Genomic DNA, 23,254 nt, shown 5'->3' with positions numbered 1-23,254 from the left:
TTGTACATTTAGTTTATGTTTTAGATCAATTTGTCTTCATACAATGCCTTATTTAGGTCATAAGTATTGTAAAATGTTTTGTGTCTTTTGTTTCTTTTGTTTTTTTCTGTTGGTTGATTTCATTTAGGCTATTTTGGGCTTTAAAATAATTTTTCTGTTTTTGCTTTGCTATTCTCTTTTTTTGAGAATTTATTTTAACCCTTATTTTTCTTTTGAACCATGCATTTTTTCCAATCAGAACTGTGTTACAACCTGATAAATAACAAAACTAATTACAAAAATCCACCAAAAAACAAAGTATATTGCATGTTAAAAATCTTGCAATAGCCAACTTTTCAATTAATTTTTTTTGGAGTAAACTATTTCAAATTAATATCTCTAAACCTCTAAACACAAGATTTGTTTAACATTCACATGCTTTAAACGGGGAAAACTGGACATTTAGTTATTTATTTTGTTCTTTTCTTTCTTTCTTTTTTACACATTGCGTTTTATTGTGAAACGCGCCACCGGATGTTTGCCTGACTTGACCGCCACTTCACACTTCTGGGAGCAGCTGGACAACGAGCGAGGAAACCACCCCGCGAGCTCGGCGCGTTTTACCCCCACAATAACATGCGCATCCCGGGGCTTCCGCGGCTGAGGTGACCGGCAGACCACCGGGCTCCACGATGGCGCTAGTGACGGTGCAGCGGTCGCCCAGCCCGAGCGCTGCGTCCAGCCCCTGCGCGTCTGTGAGTAACACCCGCGAACTGACGTGACATTTGCACCGGGGGCTCGCGCTACTCCGCCGCCGCCGCCGCCGTTGAACGCTCATTAATCCCGTAGGTGCGTCTAACTGGAGCTTATTTAAGACACGGGCCGGTTATTTCTCTAATATTCAGGCGCAATTAGGAGCAAAGAAGAAGAAGAAGAAGAAGTGACGTAAAGTAAACTCACTTTTGCAGATGGATTTGGCTTTTTTAAGGCTGCAGATTGTGTAACATATGATTGTATTTAAATAGGATTTTATTTAATATAAATTCCCCAAGTAAATCAAACATAAATTAATATTAAATAAAATCATATGTTACAGAATTACAGTGTGTTTACTTTATGTGCCTTAGAAGGGGTCAGATGATCCAAATATATTGTTATAATATAGTGACTTTCGTTTTGAAGATAAGTTCTGCAAAGTAGCTAATTGTTTATGTTTTCGTTTCACATACTTATACTTTTAAGTATATGTTTTAAACGATTTGTGATTAATTGAAATAGGCTAATATGTTTATCAGGATACTTTAAAAAAAATATATATAAATATCGATTTATCAGTCAAAAAATAGCAGAATTTATATGACTGTGGTTGTATTTATTATAGATCTACATTACTTTATTTGCTTATTTTTTGTGTGCATTAACATCCCAGCTGCAGTGGGTCAGAAAATGTAACGTTATCATATGTTTTAATTTAATTTGTAGCCTATGCATTCTGAGTTTGATGTGATTTTGAAATTTAGGAAACAAAATATGGTGTGAAAACAGGCCAAATGGTGTGGCGCTTTATCTTTTTTTGGCTGTTTATTTCTGTCCAAATCGATCTCCTCAAATCAATGTTGCTGCATTGATTGTAACTGAAGACGAGGATGATAAGCACTTTTATTGACCAAAGCGTATCGCATCGCTCTGCAGACAGTACATTTCATCCAACAACAGATTATATTGCAGTTACAGTATATATTATAAGCAAAAACGCTGAACTTGACCTGGTTCATGGTTCATTTCTCAAGTTCAGCGTCTCCAGAAGTAGAAACTGATGAGCTTCAGAATGCGGTGCCGTTATATAACTCCAAAGACGTGATTGTTGTTCGTTAAAAGGACTTTAATCTAGGGCTGCAACTAACGATTGTTTTGGTAATTAGAGATCTTTGGTAATTAGAAAGATTTTGACTGGATTTCACGCGCACAGAGCTGAACAGAGGACGTCCTGCGGGAGATTATTTACAGATAAAAGTGTGTTTTCATCACAAATGCGACTTTTACACATCTCCCATGTCGTTTGTATGCTATTCTTGCTCTGTCTGAGTGATAAAACCTCCGCGTACTGACCAGTTAATGATTATTCGATTACTTAGTTAGATAATTCAACTTTCTATCATCGATTAGTTGCGATTAATTGATTATTTTGTTGCAGCCCTACTTCAATCCATGAAACAAGTCCAACATTTGTGCAGATATTTCTTCCAGAGGCAGTAAACCTCCCATTGATTTACATACTGTTGCCCTTCACCTGAAATTATGACCAAATTCAAGATTATGAACACGACGTATCAAATGGAGCTGGAAGATATTGCCATAAATAGCAAAATATCGCAATTGTTGTTTTGGAGAAATGCAAAAATCATCAAAGTAACTATGCAAAAGGATGCAAAATGAGCAATTCAGGAATAAAAAAGATGACAAACTTGCCATGTGATGCGATATTTCTGCACTTTTTTGATGCAACACTTGAAGCCTAAAAACACACGTAAAGGTTCATTATGGCACATTTCTATCATCGTCAATGTAATTTTAAACAATATTGGGGGTTTTGAACTGAAGGGGTTTCTCTGTGGCGTACACGATGTGTTATGGGCAGATAAAATGTAATAAATAAAATAAACTGCCGCTCTGGTTGCTTTACCGCAGCTCGTCTTGCGTTGACTGAAGATAATCCCTGTGAAGCGGGTCAGTGTAACAGTCGGATCATTCACACGTCTCTGATCCACCGTTTTGACGTTGGGAGGCTTCACGCGGCTGACCTCGACCGTCACTAGAACATTTCACCTTCTTAATGCTCAACGTTGGTCACTTTTTTAGTCATTTGAGTGTGCATTTAGTCAAAAAGCTGGTTGGATAGCACAGAAAATCAATTACGGGCGGGCGCCATGACAAAATAATCAATCCAAAAATGTTTTCCTCATATTGATTTTTATTTTGTCCTTTTTAAAAACCAAATATATAGCTTTTTAATCAATTTCCTGAACATAAACAAGGCAGACGTTTAATTATTGCCATTTAAAGCTAAAATAGTGTCAAATTTCTTCTTCCAAAATTTGATTCTTGATCATTAGAGACGGCTGAATCTTTATTTCGATTCAAATTCGATTAATTACACAGCCCTAGAATCAATATTCATATCTCATACCAAATTGTGTTGTCGAAATGATGCCAAATGACAACAAAATTGTTAAAAATCACCAGTTAAATCGATAAATACTTAAAGATAGTATCACGACGTTCCTCTACAGCATTGATGCAACACTTTTCTTTCATGTAACGCTTTAACTACAACATTAACTTGTGTCTATATGTGATTTATGACAACCGTAAAGTCTCATTCATCTCTCGACAATAGACGGACTATTATGAAAATCCCCAGCAGATGCGACAACACCGTAATTGTAGCTGAACCGAGCTTTCCTTGTGAATGTTTCAACAGCAAAAAATGTCCTTTAGCGTTAAAACACCGTAACATCAAATACTCCAACCGTGGCTAATTCCATCTCTTTCATGGGACGCCCCGAGCACAGCACAGACTAAACCAGGTCTAAACTGGGACTAAACCAGGTCTAAACTGGGACTAAACCAGGTCTAAACTGGGACTAAACCAGGTCTAAACTGGGACTAAACCAGGTCTAAACTGGGACTTAACCAGGTCTAAACTGGGACTTAACCAGGTCTAAACTGGGACTTAACCAGGTCTAAACTGGGACTAAACCAGGTCTAAACTGGGACTAAACCAGGTCTAAACTGGGACTAAACCAGGTCTAAACTGGGACTTAACCAGGTCTAAACTGGGACTTAACCAGGTCTAAACTGGGACTAAACCAGGTCTAAACTGGGACTAAACCAGGTCTAAACTGGGACTAAACCAGGTCTAAACTGGGACTAAACCAGGTCTAAACTGGGACTAAACCAGGTCTAAACTGGGACTTAACCAGGTCTAAACTGGGACTTAACCAGGTCTAAACTGGGACTTAACCAGGTCTAAACTGGGACTAAACCAGGTCTAAACTGGGACTAAACCAGGTCTAAACTGGGACTAAACCAGGTCTAAACTGGGACTTAACCAGGTCTAAACTGGGACTTAACCAGGTCTAAACTGGGACTTAACCAGGTCTAAACTGGGACTAAACCAGGTCTAAACTGGGGCTAAACCAGGTCTAAACTGGGACTAAACCAGGTCTAAACTGGGACTAAACCAGGTCTAAACTGGGACTTAACCAGGTCTAAACTGGGACTTAACCAGGTCTAAACTGGGACTTAACCAGGTCTAAACTGGGACTAAACCAGGTCTAAACTGGGGCTAAACCAGGTCTAAACTGGGGCTAAACCAGGTCTAAACTGGGACTAAACCAGGTCTAAACTGGGGCTAAACCAGGTCTAAACTGGGGCTAAACCAGGTCTAAACTGGGACTAAACCAGGTCTAAACTGGGGCTAAACCAGGTCTAAACTGGGACTAAACCAGATCTAAAATGGGGCTAAACCAGGTCTAAACAGGGACTAAACCAGGTCTAAACTGGGACTAAACCAGATCTAAACTGGGACTAAATCAGGTCTAAACTGGGACTAAATCAGGTCTAAACTGGGACTAAATCAGGTCTAAACTGGGACTAAATCAGGTCTAAACTGGGATTAAACCAGGTCTAAACTGGGACTAAATCAGGTCTAAACTGGACTAAACGGCAAAAAATGTCCTTGTAGCAATAAAACACCGTAACATCAAATACTCTGTCAGAACCATGGCTAATTCCATCTCTTTCATGGGACGCCCCGAGCACAGCGGCCCCGTTTGTCCTCTGCTGATTCATGTCCAATCAAACGCCGTTATTGTTCGATCAAAGTAAAACGTCTCTCGATAGTTGTTTTTTTGCGTTGCCGTGGCTTTGTGGCGAGCAGCTGCTTGTCATGAGACCGCGAGGAGAGAGACGAGCGACTCCACCCGCCCAGCAACTGTCTCCACAGAGAAGAAGTAGTGTCAAATAATGTCAGACTAAAAAGTATCGCGGATCGTCTCAAATTTAGGCCCACGCCAGTTGCTGTTTGTCATCTAAAATCTGTCAAATTCAATGCTTAGATTCTGCGAGACGTTAATATTGAGTTTTCTAATAAGTTGCAAAACAATAACTTGCAGCGTAATCTTCCAAACTTATCGCATAAAGTAACATATCTGCACTTTTGTGGTTAGATTTAAAGTGTATTCACATTTTACTTGCACATTTTGTTGCATTTCTGATTACAGTTACCGTAATATCTCAATGTCATTGTCCGGAAAATTAAATATTCCGATTTTTACGTTTCAAAATCGTTTTTTTCCCGATTTCTCAGATTCCATCCGATTCCATCCGATTCGATCCGATTTCGATCTGATTTCCGATTCGATCCGATTTTGATTCGATCCGGGGGGTAATGTTATTAAAAATGAAAAATGTATTTGAACTGTTTCCTTCATTTCATGACTGTGTAGAGAAGCAACATATTAAAACTAGTATTATATCAATATTAAACAGCAAATCTTACAAGTATTGGTATTTACTGATGGAAGACTGATGAAAAGGTTAAGGGTCAATCTACCTTCAAGAAAGATAATCCAGGAGTCCTGAATTATCTTTCTTGAAGGTAGATTGAAGTTCACTGAGGGAAATGTAGAAACGAATTTGATTAAAAAAAAAAAAAAAATAATAAAAAAAAAAAAGATCTTTTGACGTACAAATCGATAATCGGTCATTAATATGCGAATCGATTAAAAATCGGAAAATCGATTATTTCAACCCAGCTCTAGTCTCGCCCCAAACGCTCAGCCCTCTTTTTTTTAATAAAACTAGAAGATGTGCAAAGTTAATATCGAGTGTCGAGAAGAAAAACTTGCAGCGTAATCTTCCAAACTTATCGCATAAAGACATAAACATATCTGCACTTTTGTGGTTAGATTTAAAGTGTATTCACATTTTACTTGCACATTTTGTTGCATTTCTGATTACAGTTACCGTAATATCTCAATGTCATTGTCAGGAAAATGAAATATATCTTCCAGATGTTGTTTTTTTGTCCGTCTCGCCCCAACGCCCAGCCCTCTTTTCATAAAACTAAACCTTAAGTCTTGAACGGTTTTGAGCGTAAAGATTGCTTCCCGCTCTGAAGGATTTGACACGGCAACGCTCCAATACAAAGAAAAATATCATGCCTTTGGAAATGGGAAAGTTCCTCTCTCAATCTTCAAATCAGGAAGGGATCATTTGCCTGAAACATGAATAAATAGTGTTGCCACGATACTAAAATGTTATACTCCATTTCGATACTAAGGACTTGACCCTCTACCGATTTTGGTACCACAACATTAATAAAAACACTAATATTTTTAGACGTTTCCAATATGAGAAATATGCTGCGTTACAGAGTTGTTTTTTCCAAGTTCCAGCGTCAAGTCGGGGAAAACTACGAGCAATTCACAACCGTGCACGGACTGTAACGCGTCAAAGCAAACAATAAAACCCCCAAAAAGTGCTCAAATCAACAAAAATATCGATCTAATGAAGTTAATTTATCAACCCGGACAGTGTTATTACATCTGTAAGTTTAGAATCAACGTTTGAATGTGAGTTTTTGCTTTTGTTGTCATTAGCGGCGCGTAGACGTTAGCAACATTAGCATAACACTGCGTTTCTAACTGCAGAGGCTCAACGGCGGCGCAGGAGCACGTTCGCAGACTGCAGGGGGCGGCAGAGATCAACTAAAGAGAATATATTCCAAAATATTTACTGTTGGGTGTAAAACTTTGTCCGAATGCAGGCTGCAGCCGTGTTGGATTGACTAACTCGGATAAACTCGGGGCTCTTGAACGTTATCCCGAGTGTTTCAGTGCAAAATTACGCGGGAAATCCAACGTCCGATCTGAAAAACTTGAGATCATTCTAAAACTGTCCAGAAAAGGTCAAATTTGGTCTCATTTACATGTTTTATTTTTCATTTTTATTGTGTCGATACTTGTGCGAATGCTTTAGTTTCGATTCTAGTTTTAGCATCCATTAGTTTTTGATTTTCAATCCTTTTTCCAACGTTAGAACAATAATAATGAGCCTGAACTATGATATAGAAATAACTAATAAGCGGAAAACCAATATATTTGATTAATTATTCAACCATGTCAGACTGAACGTGTCTCTGTTGTTTTTTTTGGCCCTCGAATATGTTTTTACACAGTCGTACTTCAGTAATTTAACACTGGAGCAAGTTAAAAGTACAAACCAGAGATTTGACCTTTCGGAAAACGAGCCGCCGGCCAACGCAGGACTTAACCCCGCCCCCTCATTTGCATATCTGCCTCTACCAAATAATTCAAAGGCGTTTTGGGATTTGGGATCATCACTGACTCGAGCACAGCGGGCGGCGGCCTTTACACGCAGCGCTAATCTGCCTGGCTGCACACGAATCCTGCTCTGCGATTGGCTCAGAGACCGGTGCCTATATGTAACCATGGAGACCAGCCTGTATAGCGTTATATAGGCCTGTCACTTATCGTGGTTGGGAGCGTTTAGGGTCATGCAGATGTGTCTAAGAGGATTATCATAGTGCCGGAATATTATTATTATTTAATTCTTATAGCATGTTATATAAAACAAATACAACTGATACAAAATAAAAGCTTGTAGAAATCATAAGTTATATAATATTTTTCTAATTTTACTATTAGTTTGGTGGGACTGAACCTGTGGTAAATATTTATCATTGTTTGTCAAGTTTGTCAAGAAAAATGTAAAAGTCCTTGTTGTAAATGACAGGAAGTGGAGCTTAGTTCTAAAACCGACTCCCCTCTGTGATGTCATCAATAAGCGACGCTCGGCCGAAAATGCAGGGACAAAAATGTACACACAGCAGACTCATTTTTGTGACAGTTAAGCAGTCGTTTAACAAAATAAATGTGTTATCAGGAGTTAGTATTTGTTAAAATCCTATTCTATAATTTTTTTTGTCATTTATTGGGATTTTTGGCCCTTGTTTACAGTTTGGTTGCTAGGTAACGGTCGTGGAATTGCCTCTACCCGTGTCACATCCAGGAAGCAACTTTAATATAATCGTGTTTACTTTACGTTTTAGTGAAATTTGTAGTCTAAGCTTTCATGTGCACTTTAAATTATAGTGAATTAAGTCTTTTGACCTGTCACAATTGTCCCACTGTTCATTCAATTTGTCCGTTTTTAAATTGATTGCAGAGTTGCTGACTTTATTCTGTCAGAATGGAAGTTAAATGGACAGTATTGTTATAAAATGTCAATGTTCGTGTACCTGTACTTGTGTCTTTCAACATTTGCACAGTTACAAATACTGCGGCCACATGTTTTTGGTCATAACTTGTGATTAATTCAACGACGATTTCAAATAGTTCATTTACAAACTCATTTATTGTGATTCAAACAGTGAATCGACAGTCAAAACACTCACATTATGACATTAACAAGTGGATGTTGGAAGTGGTTGGTAATAACAAATACGACGTTATTGCAGAAAAGTGCACATTTATAATAAAGCAAAACCCGTCCTAGTTTTAAAGGTGCGACTTTGCCTTCTGAAATCTGCTGACTGGAGCCTGATTCCTGTTTCAGCCGTAATCGCATCTGCGGGAGATTGAAGTCTGTCGTACGCCGCGACGCACAACCTCATCGTATCTGATGGTTAAAAATGAGCCAATTCAGCCAAATGCTAAAGAATGTTTTGAAAAAGTCATCACCTTTTCTATGCAGATGTTTTCGGGCACAATACAGTTGCTGCAAGCGTCAACGGCATCAACAATTCAATGTGAACGCCAAAGAAAATGCAGTGAAACGTGATTTAAAAGGTTGAGGTGCTATATTTGACCCGCCATATTGAGAACACTACATTCTGTTATGACACTATTAGAAAAGATTGTGTTATAACGGTGTTTCCTCATCATTATTGTACTCAAAGTTGTATTTGATTGGTTGATTTGTGCGCGTTGTCCTGCATTCGAGGCTCTTTACGCCGATCTCCGCCCACTTCTTCTCTGTATTCACTTTAATGTTCAGACTCCGGGTTCAGAAATGTCACGTACCAATAATAAACGTTCATGAATTAAAATGAATGGAACTCTGCTGCGTTGCTAAAGGGGAAATTACACTGCGGAGAGTAGTTACTTCATAACAAATATAATGATAATATATGTTTGAAAAAGGGGGTGAAAGTAAAAATGTTAATGCTTTAATTCCCACCCCTCATTGTTCAATCAATCATATTTTATACCTTCCGTTTCCTTATAATTTGATACAAATAAAATGTGTTCTAATTATTTTTCTTCTTCTTCTATCCCCCATTCATTACTAGAAGTTTCACTGTCAGTTCAATGCACAATATTATTACCGTAATTTCCGGACTATAAGTCGCACCTTTTTTCATAGTTTTGTCCCGGGTGCGACTTATACTTAAATGTATACTTATATACTTATACTCCGTGATATTATTTGTTATTTTCACACTTGCAACCGCATTTCGTACTCCAGTGCAACTTATATATGTTTTTGTCTTCTCTATTATGCATTTTTTGGCTGGTGCGACTTATATTCCAGTGCGAAATATAGTCCGGAAAATACGGTATCCTTCTTGTATTAATTCACATTTTCAGCACTCTCAAATCCCCTGTTGTTTTTTAATTGCTTTAAATTTACTCTTTCTTTTAATGCCACTGGGGAACTGTTCCATCATTTCATCTCACAAACTGAAGCGCACACGTTTTTTCTAGTTGTTTGTAGTTTGTTTCTTTGATTAAAAACCCCTTCCCTCCCAGCGAAGAGGTTTTTTAAAAGAATATTTCCAGGTAAAGATTTAGTATTGGCCTCAAACACCAGCTGTAATGTGTTTGTTAAGGTTCTTTAATCTAACTGCAGTACGGGCATTTCTGGCGTCACTTTGTCAGACCCAAGCCAGAGAAAGTTTGGAGGGATTATTGGAGCAGACGGGATTAAACCTGTGTGTGTGTGTGTGTGTGTGTCACTGTGTGTGTGTGTGTGAGAGACGCGTCCCGCAGCAGAGGGAGGATGGGAGAGGACGGGGGAGGACGGGGGAGGACGGGGGAGGACGGGGGAGGACGAGGGAGGACGAGGGAGGACGAGGGAGGACGGGGGAGGACGAGGGAGGACGGGGGAGGACGGGGGAAGACGGGGGAAGACGGGGGAAGACGGGGGAAGACGGGGGAAGACGGGGGAAGACGGGGGAGGAGGGGGGAGGAGGGGGGAGGATGATTACGTTTTGGAAAAAGAGGGACTCCGCGTGGGCCGGACAGTCAGGATGAGCCTTATCCCCGCTTCCTGTTTAAAGCCCCACGTTTGATTAAGAGCTGCTTTGGCTCCAGTCAAAGTCCTCTGGATCTTTCTGCCAATAAAATGTTAATTTCTCTTATAGTTGCAAATAAAACGACAACTGTAATGTATTTTTCTGAATGGCCTAAATGAGTATTTGAAGGACCATGTTAATAATAATAAAGCATTTACTAAAAGAACATCCAATATGAATCAGTGGTTTACACACAATTTTATGAAAAATTTAATTAGAATTAAATTGTGCATTTAAAATACAATTGAACAATATATTAATCAATTCATCTTAAATTTGAACAGGTGTATTAACAAATGTTAAAATTCTGTTTTGTAATGTGATGTAAGAGACGTCGTCAATGGTAACATAACAGTTGAAGGTAAAGCCGTACGTCTTTAGGCATTTAGTCAATTAATCGGTCAATGGCGAACGTTTAATCTGCCTGTTTACATATAAACGCCCCCAAAATCAGCAAATTTACTCCATACTTTCTATTTTTAGTTGGATTTGTCGACTAATACACATTTTGGTCGACTAATCCAGCTAAAATTAGAAGGTATGGAGTAAATTAGCAGATATTTGGGGGTGTTTATAAATGTAAAAATGTCTGTCTTTATACATAAATAAATCGTTTCTTTGTACTTCTGCATTAATAGTTGTTTTTTTCATGAATACCTGCAATTTGGGCCATACGCATAAAGATACATTTTAACCGCACCGCTTTTTGTCGACTAATCGATCGGCAGGACACGTCTTTAGTCGATCTTTTTTACTGCACGTTGCTTATATAAAATCCGTATAATCGTTACAGAAACACAATTTTAGACTTAACAATGTTGAATCCGCATGTCGCTTTACTTCGTCCCATTACCAACAGTTCATCATGATGTACAAACTGTAATGAGAGCCTGTACATTAATATCTTTTGTCTGTATTTCCAGGAGGCAGGAAGTGGCGAGGACGACCGTCGCTCCCAGCAACGGAGGTGAGACCGTTTCCTGTTATTTCACGCTGCAGCCATTTCCTGCAAAACAATACTCAATCACGCACTAAACAATGCACAATCAGTATAGACCTTGAGTGTGTAAGTACGCACGCAGGCCACCAGGGGGAGTCTCTGCTTCAGGCTATACAAAACCAGTGCAGTGGCCTCGGTTCTGTAATCATTGTAATTAAGCACTTCTATGATTGGTGTTGTGAATTGTGAAATGGGAGTTCAGCGATCTAGTTTTTAATAGTTTTTGATAGTTTACAGAACTGTTTGATAAGATGTTTAGTTTATTTGACGCAGTGTCACAACAGAAGGTCCGCGCCGACAATAATAAGGAGTAAAAGAGTTTATCTCAGAGAAAACGAGCTGTGTTTTTCCAACGTTTGTGTCTCATACGTTGAAATAACAAAGGCCGATCAAATCACGACAGAAAAACGACTCGATATGCAAATGTTGTCCCTCTGCAAATCATTCACCGTGTGGCTCTAAAATAGTTGAATCACGTTACTGAATCACGTTTTTTTCTCATTGATTTTTGTATTTTTGTCTGATTTTTGTTCGGACGAGTCGGATCAAGTGCAGGCCACGACCGCGCTGGCAACGGGATCATGAAAATAAATATGCTGCTTTTCGCCTACAGTGTTAATCCTGGGATAACAAAGATCAAATGCATCTGTAAAGTACGACACAAAGAGACTTGAACTAAAAGAGACTTGTGTTTTAGTAACTGGCAGAAATGCTTTAAAAATGCTTATGTTTTTTTTTTCTTTTTTAAATGTATATATGTAAAAACAACCAGGACCAGGGAGCAGCACAAAAACAAAACTACAAATGATTATAGTAATGCAGTGATGGGCAGAAATATGCTTTAAAAATACTTAAATATTCTTTTTTTTTTCTTTTCTTTTTTTTACTGTATACAAATAATAAGAAATAAACCAGATGCAAAATAGTAATAATAATATAAATAATGATAATAATAGAAATAATGAAAAGTAATAATATAATGGTACAATATGAATGTATTGTTTTCATGAAAAATTTAGTAAAAAAAGATAACTTAAATGAAATGTGAATCTTAATCTCAATATAGGCAAGGCAAGGCAAGTTTATTTGTAGAGCACATTTCATACACAAGGCAATTCAAAGTGCTTCACACAGCAGGAAAAATGCATTCAAATCACAAAGAAATTACAGAAACAGAAATACAATAAAATTAACTAAATTAAAAATTATCAATCCAACTGATTTTCTAAACTAATAAAATCACAAACAAAAGAGAAGAGTGCAAAGAAAAAATCCTTTCAGTCATATGCGCATATATATGATCTTTCCAGTAAAAACATTGTATTGTAACACTTTATAATAACTACACTTATTCCTGCCTTAATAAAGCATGAACAAAGACTTAATTCATATTTTTATTTTTTAACAGAACAAACAAAAAAACACAGAACACAACAGAAACTGACCAGAGAGCGAAAACATTTTGTACAAATAAACATCGACTAAACATTCAAAAACAAAATTATGGCATATTTAAATTCAAATAATGAAACCGTTAATTACATTTTAACCAAGATTGAGATTAGACTTTGGAAAGACGATATTTCACAATTTGTTCGTGTCATAAATATCAATAATTCATAATAAGTCTGTGTTATTATGTATATTTTATTAGTATTTACTTAGAACAAGATAAAAAAATCAAATAAAAATTGTGCTCGATCAGCAGGAAGAAAACAAATCGTGATAAATGCGTTAGTCACTTGGGCCAGTGTACTCAAATGTCCACACGTACAGCTTGACACTTTCATATACAGTACACGTTGATATATATCACGTTACTGAATCACGTTTTTTTCTCATTGATTTTTGTATTTTTGTCTGATTTATAAAATGCCTTTCAATGCAAATTTATTGAACAGAAACAACAATAGAAAATGTTTCCAGTTTTGTCCCAAAAAACATTGAACTCTTTTACTGACAGAGGATTGGATGTTGTAGGGCCGCAGCAAGTGAGTCAATTAATCGCAAAAAACAACCAATTTAGTCATCAAACACGTCATGAGCTGAGAAAAGTGGTTTTATGATTGAAATTGAGCCGTGATTATGTGAAAATGACATGGAAAATGTGTCAATGTTGTGTATGTGATGAAAACGCTCTTTAGTCCTTAAACATGTAAAATGTCCCCAAACGGCTTCACTTCAGCTTCATCTGGGTCAAATTTAGTAAAAACTATTTCATCATTCGTTTTACGTTCTAACCAACTTATCAATTAATCGAAAGACTAATGGCTTGACTGATCGATTGGCAAAATGATCGTTAGTTGCAGCGCTAATCGGACGTAGCGTAGACCACAGGGCAAAACCGAACATCTCCATCTTTCCTTGGAGCGTTGCGAAAAATGTGTTCAAACATTAGTCGAGGTTTAATCATGCGACGAATGTGAAATATTTGTTAAATTAATCGCATTAAAGTGCAGAAAAATCACCTTATACCCTTATTTAAAAGTTTACGTTACTTCATTAATTTTTACACTTAATCAGCTCATTTTGGAGCATTTTATTTTACTATAAACAATGTACTTGATATAAACATTTTGCACATCTTCATAACAACAATCACGATATTGTCTAAATATTGATATTTTGCCCACAGCTAAGACCTATTAAAATATTCTTAATTCTAATTTGATCAATGCGCAGCCCTAAGACGTAAATTATGCTTAAAAAATGCTTATGTAACCTAGTAGCACAAGTAAAAGTACCTGTCCAAGGCTAGTAATCCCTCTTTACTTAACCTCCTATTATTCAAAACTAGAACTGGACACTCAACACCATTGTTTATTGTCCTTTTTAAATGCAAATATTTCGCCCTTACATAACGCACCCTTCGCCGCTAACAGAAGTGGTTTTTCGAGCCTTTTAAAAAAGCAAAAGTCAATATTTGCGTCTGTCAGAGTCATTGAAGTGCGGCGGAGTGAACCTGGAGGATTAACGATCCCCGACGCTCGCATACTTTTGACACAGAGCTTTGGACGTCATCACCTGTTGAGCTTTTGTTCGGACGAGTCGGATCAAGTGCAGGCCACGACCGCGCTGGCAACGGGATCATGAAAATAAATATGCTGCTTTTCGCCTACAGTGTTAATCCTGGGATAACAAAGATCAAATGCATCTGTAAAGTACGACACAAAGAGACTTGAACTAAAAGAGACTTGTGTTTTAGTAACTGGCAGAAATGCTTTAAAAATGCTTATGTTTTTTTTTTCTTTTTTAAATGTATATATGTAAAAACAACCAGGACCAGGGAGCAGCACAAAAACAAAACTACAAATGATTATAGTAATGCAGTGATGGGCAGAAATATGCTTTAAAAATACTTAAATATTCTTTTTTTTTTCTTTTCTTTTTTTTACTGTATACAAATAATAAGAAATAAACCAGATGCAAAATAGTAATAATAATATAAATAATGATAATAATAGAAATAATGAAAAGTAATAATATAATGGTACAATATGAATGTATTGTTTTCATGAAAAATTTAGTAAAAAAAGATAACTTAAATGAAATGTGAATCTTAATCTCAATATAGGCAAGGCAAGGCAAGTTTATTTGTAGAGCACATTTCATACACAAGGCAATTCAAAGTGCTTCACACAGCAGGAAAAATGCATTCAAATCACAAAGAAATTACAGAAACAGAAATACAATAAAATTAACTAAATTAAAAATTATCAATCCAACTGATTTTCTAAACTAATAAAATCACAAACAAAAGAGAAGAGTGCAAAGAAAAAATCCTTTCAGTCATATGCGCATATATATGATCTTTCCAGTAAAAACATTGTATTGTAACACTTTATAATAACTACACTTATTCCTGCCTTAATAAAGCATGAACAAAGACTTAATTCATATTTTTATTTTTTAACAGAACAAACAAAAAAACACAGAACACAACAGAAACTGACCAGAGAGCGAAAACATTTTGTACAAATAAACATCGACTAAACATTCAAAAACAAAATTATGGCATATTTAAATTCAAATAATGAAACCGTTAATTACATTTTAACCAAGATTGAGATTAGACTTTGGAAAGACGATATTTCACAATTTGTTCGTGTCATAAATATCAATAATTCATAATAAGTCTGTGTTATTATGTATATTTTATTAGTATTTACTTAGAACAAGATAAAAAAATCAAATAAAAATTGTGCTCGATCAGCAGGAAGAAAACAAATCGTGATAAATGCGTTAGTCACTTGGGCCAGTGTACTCAAATGTCCACACGTACAGCTTGACACTTTCATATACAGTACACGTTGATAGCCTTTTGTACAGTCACGTCTTAAACTTGCACAATACAGCGATCGTTAACCTACAAACCTACAAAAGTAACGCATTATACAAACGTAACTGCTCTCGACGTTTACAATATCTCTGCAATAAATCAGGCAAACAAGGGAGTGAAACATTAAAGAACGGCACCTTTTCTCTGTTTAATGGAGCTTTTCTTTACCGCAGTTACGCAATGCAGTTCCCACGGCGCAGGGCGCTTCTTAAATTTCATCCTCGTGCTTTTGTTTTCAAGCGTGGAAAGGGACATTGGCCGCTTACATTTTGCAACTGGGCCATTTGTACTCAGAAAAAGGCTTCTTATTTACCATTTTCTGCCCTTTTTGTAATTTATTTGTGTGTTGTTGATATTCTCCTGGACTAGACGAGCCTTAACAGTTCATCCAAATAATCTTTAAGGCTTTTGTTGACTGAGCTGTTTGAAGTTAGTCACCGGTGTTGGCGTGTCGGTCAAACTGTAAAAGGTGCAGCGCGTTAAGAACTTGTGTAACACGTTTCTTATTTTGACCCTTGGGTTTTGGCCGCCGCTCGGAGCTTCTCGGGTTTCATGTTTGCGGCTCCAGGCCCCGAAGTCCTGAAGCGGGACAAGTACATCCGCAATAGCGTCGTTTAAACTGCGAGTCTGTTAAAAAACGGGACAAACGGCGCCCGGTGTCGGCTCTGCGCACGCACGTTTCTCACTCTTCAGCACAAATGTGACAAATGTACTTTGTAATGTTCTGAGCGCTGCACCTGCGTGTGAGCTGAAACGCAGCACAACTACCGTTTATTATTATGCAGGTTATTACGCAACAACCGCACAACCACCAGAACAACCACCGCAACCACAATCACACAACAGCAACAACTACAACCACAAACAAACAAAAACAAACAAACAAACAGCAGACCAAAGAAAACCTTTTAACTTTGGTCGGGTGGTGGTTGGTCGTTTCTTGTGATTGTTGTGATGGTTGTTGATGTTGTGGTTGCTGTTGGTGTGATTATTGTGGTGGTGGTTGTTGTGGTGGTTGTGGTTGTTGTGATTTTTGTGGTTGTGGTTGTTGCTGTTTGTTGTTGTGGTGGTTCTTGTTGTTGTGGGTGATGTTGTGGTTTTTGTGGTAGTTGTTTGTGTTTTGGGTGTGATTGTTGCGTTTTTTTCTGTTGTGGTGGTTGTGATTATTGTGGTTGTTGTGATTATTGTGGTGGTTGTTGCTGTTGTGTTTGCTGTTGTGTTTGTTGTCGTTGTGGGTGATATTGTGCTTTTTGTGGTAGTTGTTTTTGTTTTGGGTGTGATTGTTGCAGTTGTGTTGGCTGCGGTTGTCGTTGGTAGTTGTTGTGGTGGTTGTTGCAGTTGTGGTGGTTATGGTGGTGGCTGTTGAAGTTGTGGTGGCTGCAGTTGTCGTTGGTGTGATTATTGTTGGGGGTGATGTTGTGGTTTTTGTGGTAGTTGTTTTTGTTTTGGGTGTGATTGTTGCAGTTGTGTTGGCTGCGGTTGTCGTTGGTAGTTGTTGTGGTGGTTGTTGCAGTTGTGGTGGTTATGTGGTGGCTGTTGAAGTTGTGGTGGCTGCAGTTGTCGTTGGTGTGATTATTGTTGTGGGTGATGTTGTGGTTTTTGTGGTAGTTGTTTGTGTTTTGGTTGTGGCTGTTGCAGTTGTGGTGGTTATGGTGGTGGCTGTTGCAGTTGTGGTGGTTGTTGTGGTGGTTATGGTGGTGGCTGTTGCAGTTGTGGTGGTTATGGTGGTGGCTGTTGCAGTTGTGGTGGTTGTCGTGGTGGTTATGGTGGTGGCTGTTGCAGTTGTGGTGGTTGTTGTGGTGGTTATGGTGGTGGCTGTTGCAGTTGTGGTGGATATGGTGGTGGCTGTTGCAGTTGTGGTGGTTGTTGTCGTGGTGGTTATGGTGGTGGTTGTTGCAGTTGTGGTGGTTGTTGTGGTGGTTATGGTGGTGGCTGTTGCAGTTGTGGTGGTTGTTGTGGTGGTTATGGTGGTGGTGGTTATGGTGGTGGCTGTTGCAGTTGTGGTGGTTGTTGTGGTGGTTATGGTGGTGGCTGTTGCAGTTGTGGTGGTTGTTGTGGTGGTTATGGTGGTGGCTGTTGCAGTTGTGGTGGTTGTTGTCGTGGTGGTTATGGTGGTGGTTGTTGCAGTTGTGGTGGTTGTTGTGGTGGTTATGGTGGTGGCTGTTGCAGTTGTGGTGGCTGTTGTGGTGGTTATGGTGGTGGCTGTTGTGGTGGATATGGTGGTGGCTGTTGCAGTTGTGGTGGTTGTTGTCGTGGTGGTTATGGTGGTGGTTGTTGCAGTTGTGGTGGTTGTTGTTGGTGTTGTTATTTGGGTTGTTGCTGTAGTATTCGTTGTTGTTGTTGTTGTGGTGGTTATGGTGGTGGCTGTTGCAGTTGTGGTGGTTGTTGTTGGTGTTATTATTTGGGTTGTTGCTGTAGTATTCGTTGTTGTTGTGGTGGTTATGGTGGTGGCTGTTGCTGTAGTATTCGTTGTTGTTGTGGTGGTGGTTATGGTGGTGGTTGTTGCAGTTGTGGCTGTTGCAGTTGTGGTGGCTGCGGTTAGGGGGTTAAATCCCTTTTAACTCCCAAAGTTGCCACATTATAAAAGTTCCTGGAGTGAAATACTTGAGTCATGAATCAAACATTCCTCTTGGTGCCTGCAGATTGTGTTGAGATTGGGCAATAATGTTCTAGTCCTCACGTTGTCTCCGAGCAGAGGTCAAAACATGAGAACAAAGACATCGTTGGTCAGGATTCGCTCACAGAGAAACATTTGATTCAATCTGCTGCCGACTTTGGTAAATGTTTATGGTGAAACATGTAACTTTCCTGGTGACACAAGATGACAGGTGACAAGTTACAAGTCAGATCTGTGGCGGGGCGAGTACACTCCACTTAGGGCTGAGAATAACAATCATTCTAACTGTCGACTAGTTAGTTTATTGAACATTGAGACTTCTTGAATACATTTTCAGCCAAATGAAGGTTGAAATCTTCTAAATAGAAAATATTCATGAAAAAATTGTATTAATGGTGAAATTCAGTGCTGTCTTTGCTATAAAAGTTATTTTCATATGCGTTTTAGGGTCTGTACTGTCCAGATAACGAATACAATGATCAAAAACATGACAATTGGTGTATTCATTTTTACAGTCCTTTTAAGTATATATGTTTTCCCGAGCTATTTTTTGTTGATAAAACGTCAGTAATTGTACAAATACAACATTGACGAGTTTAATTCCACATTGTAAAACGTTTAAAGCAAACGCGATAATGCAGCAAGTGTCAAAAGCTGGTGCACTTTAAAGTTCCTGCGACTGTGAGGGCCGATTACATAAAGTCGACAAAAACACTGCAGTGGATTAAACTGATGTCACGCATACTTGGAGTCTGAAACACTGCGGTGACTTCACTACCGCGCCGCTCCAACACGCCCCGGTCGATGCGCCGCATGTTCCCAATTATCGCGGCGTTGGGTAATCCAGCAGCAGCAGCAGCACCAACAGCACAACGGCACAACGGCACAACGGCACAACGGCACAACGGCACAACGGCACAACGGCACAACGGCACAACAGCAGCACCACCAACAGCAGCGCCACCAACAGCAGCGCCACCAACAGCAGCGCCACCAACAGCAGCGCCACCAACAGCAGCGCCACCAACAGCAGCACCACCAACAGCAGCACCAGCAGCACCACCAGCACCACCAGCACCACCAGCACCACCAGCACCAACAGCACCAACAGCACCAACAGCACCAACAGCACCAACAGCACCAACAGCACCAACAGCACCAACAGCACCAACAGCACCAACAGCACCAACAGCACCAACAGCACCAGCAGCACCACCACCAGCAGCACCACCACCAGCAGCACCACCAGCAGCAGCAGCAGCAGCAGCAGGCGCTCTGGTGAAGTCATGGCACCGCGTCAACGTTTTCTTTACATCCAGCATTGTTTAGGTCGCGTTTTATCGCCGCGCAATGACCTAAAGTTCTGCTCAGTGCACAACAACACATGGTAAAAAGCCCGCACTGACCCATAATGGAGTTGCATAAGAGCTGTGAGGTCTCCGCCCGACATGTGGATCCAAGAAGCTCAGACACAGGGCCCTATTGAGACGCAGAGATGTTATGTGCGATTCATGTGGGCAAGAGTTCATCCTCCGCGCCGCGATTTACCGACAGACGCGGTGGATATGCATTAGTTTGTTTGTTTTTACTTTTCGGTGCCCTACAACCTGCAACCGTTCCAGTTTTTCAGGTTTTGCCACCGGTAGAAAGCCCAGATACCTGCACGTGGATTAGTACCATATTTTCCGGATTATAAGTCGCACCGGAGTATAAGTTCACCAGCCGAAAAAATGCATAATAAAGAAGAAAAAAACATATAAGTCACACTGGAGTATGAAATGCGGTTGCAAGTGTGAAAATAATAAATGATATTACATATAAGTCACTCAGGAGTATAAGTATATAAGTATAAATATAAGTATAAGTTGCACCCCTCCAAAACTATGAAAAAAGGTGCGACTTATAGTCCAGAAAATACGGTATTTAAATCACATTGCATTACGCCTTAATGATAGGTTTTTACGATTTTCTAATTTTGACTTGTTTTGGTGTATTTATACCTGCTGTAGATATAAATTATAGTTTTAGACCGAATGAGTAGGTATTTGTGGAGAAAAGTAGAAAAATCTGTAGAAAATGACAGGAAGTGACATCACACTCATTCCAGTTAAAGTTTGTGCAGAATTTACCCAAAAGAAATTCATTTTTTGACACTCTTTCCAAAGTCTTTACCATCGTCCTAATCATTCACCACGATGACTTCACGAGCCTTTCCACGACTTCCAGCGGTTGAAAAGACGTAACGCTGACACTAACTAGCATGTTTATTGTTTACTTCCTGGTTCTCAGACAATAATTTGCTTTGTAATTAGATGCAAACAGCACACAGCTGTTTCATTTTGACCCCAAGAGCTGCTTTTACCGTATCTGTATTGGGGTAAAACAAATTTAGCTCACCCACAGCCACTTTAATGCATATTTTGTCCTCCTTTAGACCTGGTTTTGTCCTCCTTTAGACCTGGTTTTGCCCTACTTTAGGCCTAAAAAGTCAGAAGATATACCTGGTTTAAATCTCAAACTGGTACTTGATGTGAAATATGGTCCATTTGTGATCTTCTTATTTGAATACTGTTTCAAATGTATCCAAGAACTTTAATGTTGAACAGACTGAAATATGGAATGCCGCTAAAACAACAACATGCATTTCAGAACAGATATGTAAGTTTTAAGGTGGCGTCGTAAAGGGTTGGCAGGTTTTACACACAAAAAGGGCCCAGTGGAAACACAATATCATTGAAATATTACTTTGTGGTTTATCTCGCTGTCCAGTATTTCTGTTATTAAACGCTTCGGCCCGAATTAGCATCAGCAGACGAACCACTTCCCAAACTTCGACGCAATAACACGCAGATGTAATGGAAATACTGATGGAGCGTGTTACAGTTTACAGTTTATAGTACACATACGCCTTCATGTTATTCATAACACACCAGAGCTTGTTGAAAAGGGATCAGCTGCAGATGTAATTGGTTTGGCCTGTTTGAATTGTGTCGGGTTCAGACTCCATCAGTGAATAACATGAGAGCAGATTTCATCCCAAGGCCATATCTTACCATACACAGGCTTTGTGCGCAGGGGTTAATTAGTACGTTTACAGCGTTACGCAAATATACTGAAGTTGTTTACTTCCGTTCCTGTCTCTGCACGTCTCACTTTTACATATGTCATGCAAATATGCTTTAATAGCCGTTCGTACGCAGCCTGGTTCTGCATTTCGCTGACGTGCTCCGCTGTGTTTGATCACATGGACGCGTGTTACCAGATGATATCGCGACTTCTCGGGGTAAATCTTATTGCTTTTGTTTCTCAGTTTAAGTACCATGGCTTTGTGCTGGATCAAGAGCTCGCTTTTTAAGGCCCACATACGAAATGTGCTTCCAAAACTGAAGATAAAGCTTGTTTTTTTTTATTATCGTAACAAGTCCTGCTTCACTCGTCAAGTCCGCAAACGTCTGGCAGCTGCTCTTGGTAAATGTGTTTTCAGTTTTGCCTGACGAGTTTCCCACTTTGGCTCAGGTCTTGAAAAAGAGGTTTCAATCTCAGTGGTTTTTTTACCCGGCTAAATACAGGTCATTAATGATAATAATGATAATAATGAATATAGCCGCAAGCGGCAATGATCGGCCCTCGCTACGCCGCCGCCACGCCGCAAGAGGAGGGGGCGCTAACGCGCCCCAATTGTCCTTTTATTACGCCTACTGCTGAATCTGTGACGCTGTCACATCTTCTCCCCTTTGTTTTACCATCAAAAAGCAATTTTATTTTGAATTCTTGGCAAAATGTGCGGCTTTGCCGCACAGACATCGTGACTCTTTGAATAAAAATGTGGATACCTTTTGATGGTCCACCACTGAAGATGAGTCTCACCAAATTTCAGGTTAATAGGGCTGACGCCCTGAGGGGGAGGAGTTTGTGAAAGTCTAAAGTGTAAACATGTTCTGGCGATTTCCCCATTGGAATAACATGGCAGGTTTTGGTCATCGCTACGGCAACGCCATAACAATTATGACATGGGTCTCACTGACTTTTTTGATGGGGATGCTAAAATTGAGTTGTGTGTCAAATTTCAGATAATTTCGCAAAACTAAACATTCAACCTCCATATAAAATCTGTAGGGGGCGCTGTGGCGCCAAATAAATTTATTTCACTTCAAGTAGGTTTAGGGCAAAGAGTTTAACAACTGATTCTAATTTGATGCAATTCGGACTTTATCTGCGCAAACGGCAGAAATTTTACATATGGGAGATTTCTGAAATTCTAGCTACAGTTTGCGGCTTCGCCGCACAGAGACCGTGAGAGGTATCAATGTAATTTGGATAACTTTTGATGTCCCACTCCTCAGTAGCATTTTCACCAAATTTCAGCTTTTTAGGGCCAACGCCCTGGGAGGAGTTTGTAAAAGTACGACGTTTGGAAAAACTCCGAAGTCATGTTTAGCCATTTTTGAAGCAATATGGCCGACATTTGGTTGGGCAGACGGCGTTGCCGTAATAATATTTTTTACTTCTCTTGTCACCATCTACCTCTGCGCCAAATTTCATGATTCTACGATCAGATTTTTTTTGGGTCATTTCCCATCCCTCAATGCATTTTTGGTACATTTGGGGGCGCTGACGCGCCAATTTTTTTTATTTTAGAAAAGGGAAATAGCCAGAATGTAGAGAGGCACGATTTTTAGAGGTGTGCAAATTTTTGTGACTTTTCGTCAATGTTCACTGGGTGAAAAATAGGGGGGTTGGTCCCGAGAAGAAGAAGAAAGAATTAAAGCCGCAAGCGGCATCCAACGGCCCTCGCGGGCCGCCGGCCTTCCGACTCTGCGCTTTTGACTTGATAAAGATGGCGCCCTTATTGTGTGTTGAATAAAAAAAGAACTTGACAGACGGCGACACATTGGACATGGCCAATCCAGTGCAAATGAACACAAGTGTCAGTCA

At 39.3% G+C, this 23,254-nt stretch overlaps 1 protein-coding gene across 1 annotated transcript in view; it reads left to right on the top strand.

The window, feature by feature from the left end:
• The first annotated feature begins 602 nt into the window (after window positions 1-602).
• Window positions 603-23,254, top strand: part of ssh2a (slingshot protein phosphatase 2a) — an 81,118-nt gene continuing 58,466 nt past the window's right edge. The window contains exons 1-2 of the mRNA XM_072455004.1: window positions 603-734; window positions 11,287-11,330. Coding sequence (XP_072311105.1) covers window positions 672-734; window positions 11,287-11,330 — 107 coding nt within the window. The 5' untranslated portion in view covers window positions 603-671. The remainder of the gene's footprint in view (window positions 735-11,286; window positions 11,331-23,254) is intronic.

This window comes from Eucyclogobius newberryi, unplaced genomic scaffold (genome assembly GCF_026437365.1).
Source record: "Eucyclogobius newberryi isolate DKJ021-1_F unplaced genomic scaffold, fEucNew1.0.hap1 SCAF_10, whole genome shotgun sequence".
Taxonomy (NCBI): domain Eukaryota; kingdom Metazoa; phylum Chordata; class Actinopteri; order Gobiiformes; family Gobiidae; genus Eucyclogobius; species Eucyclogobius newberryi.
The sequence above is the reverse complement of the archived record's forward strand: the minus strand, read 5'-3'. Positions and strand labels throughout refer to the sequence as shown.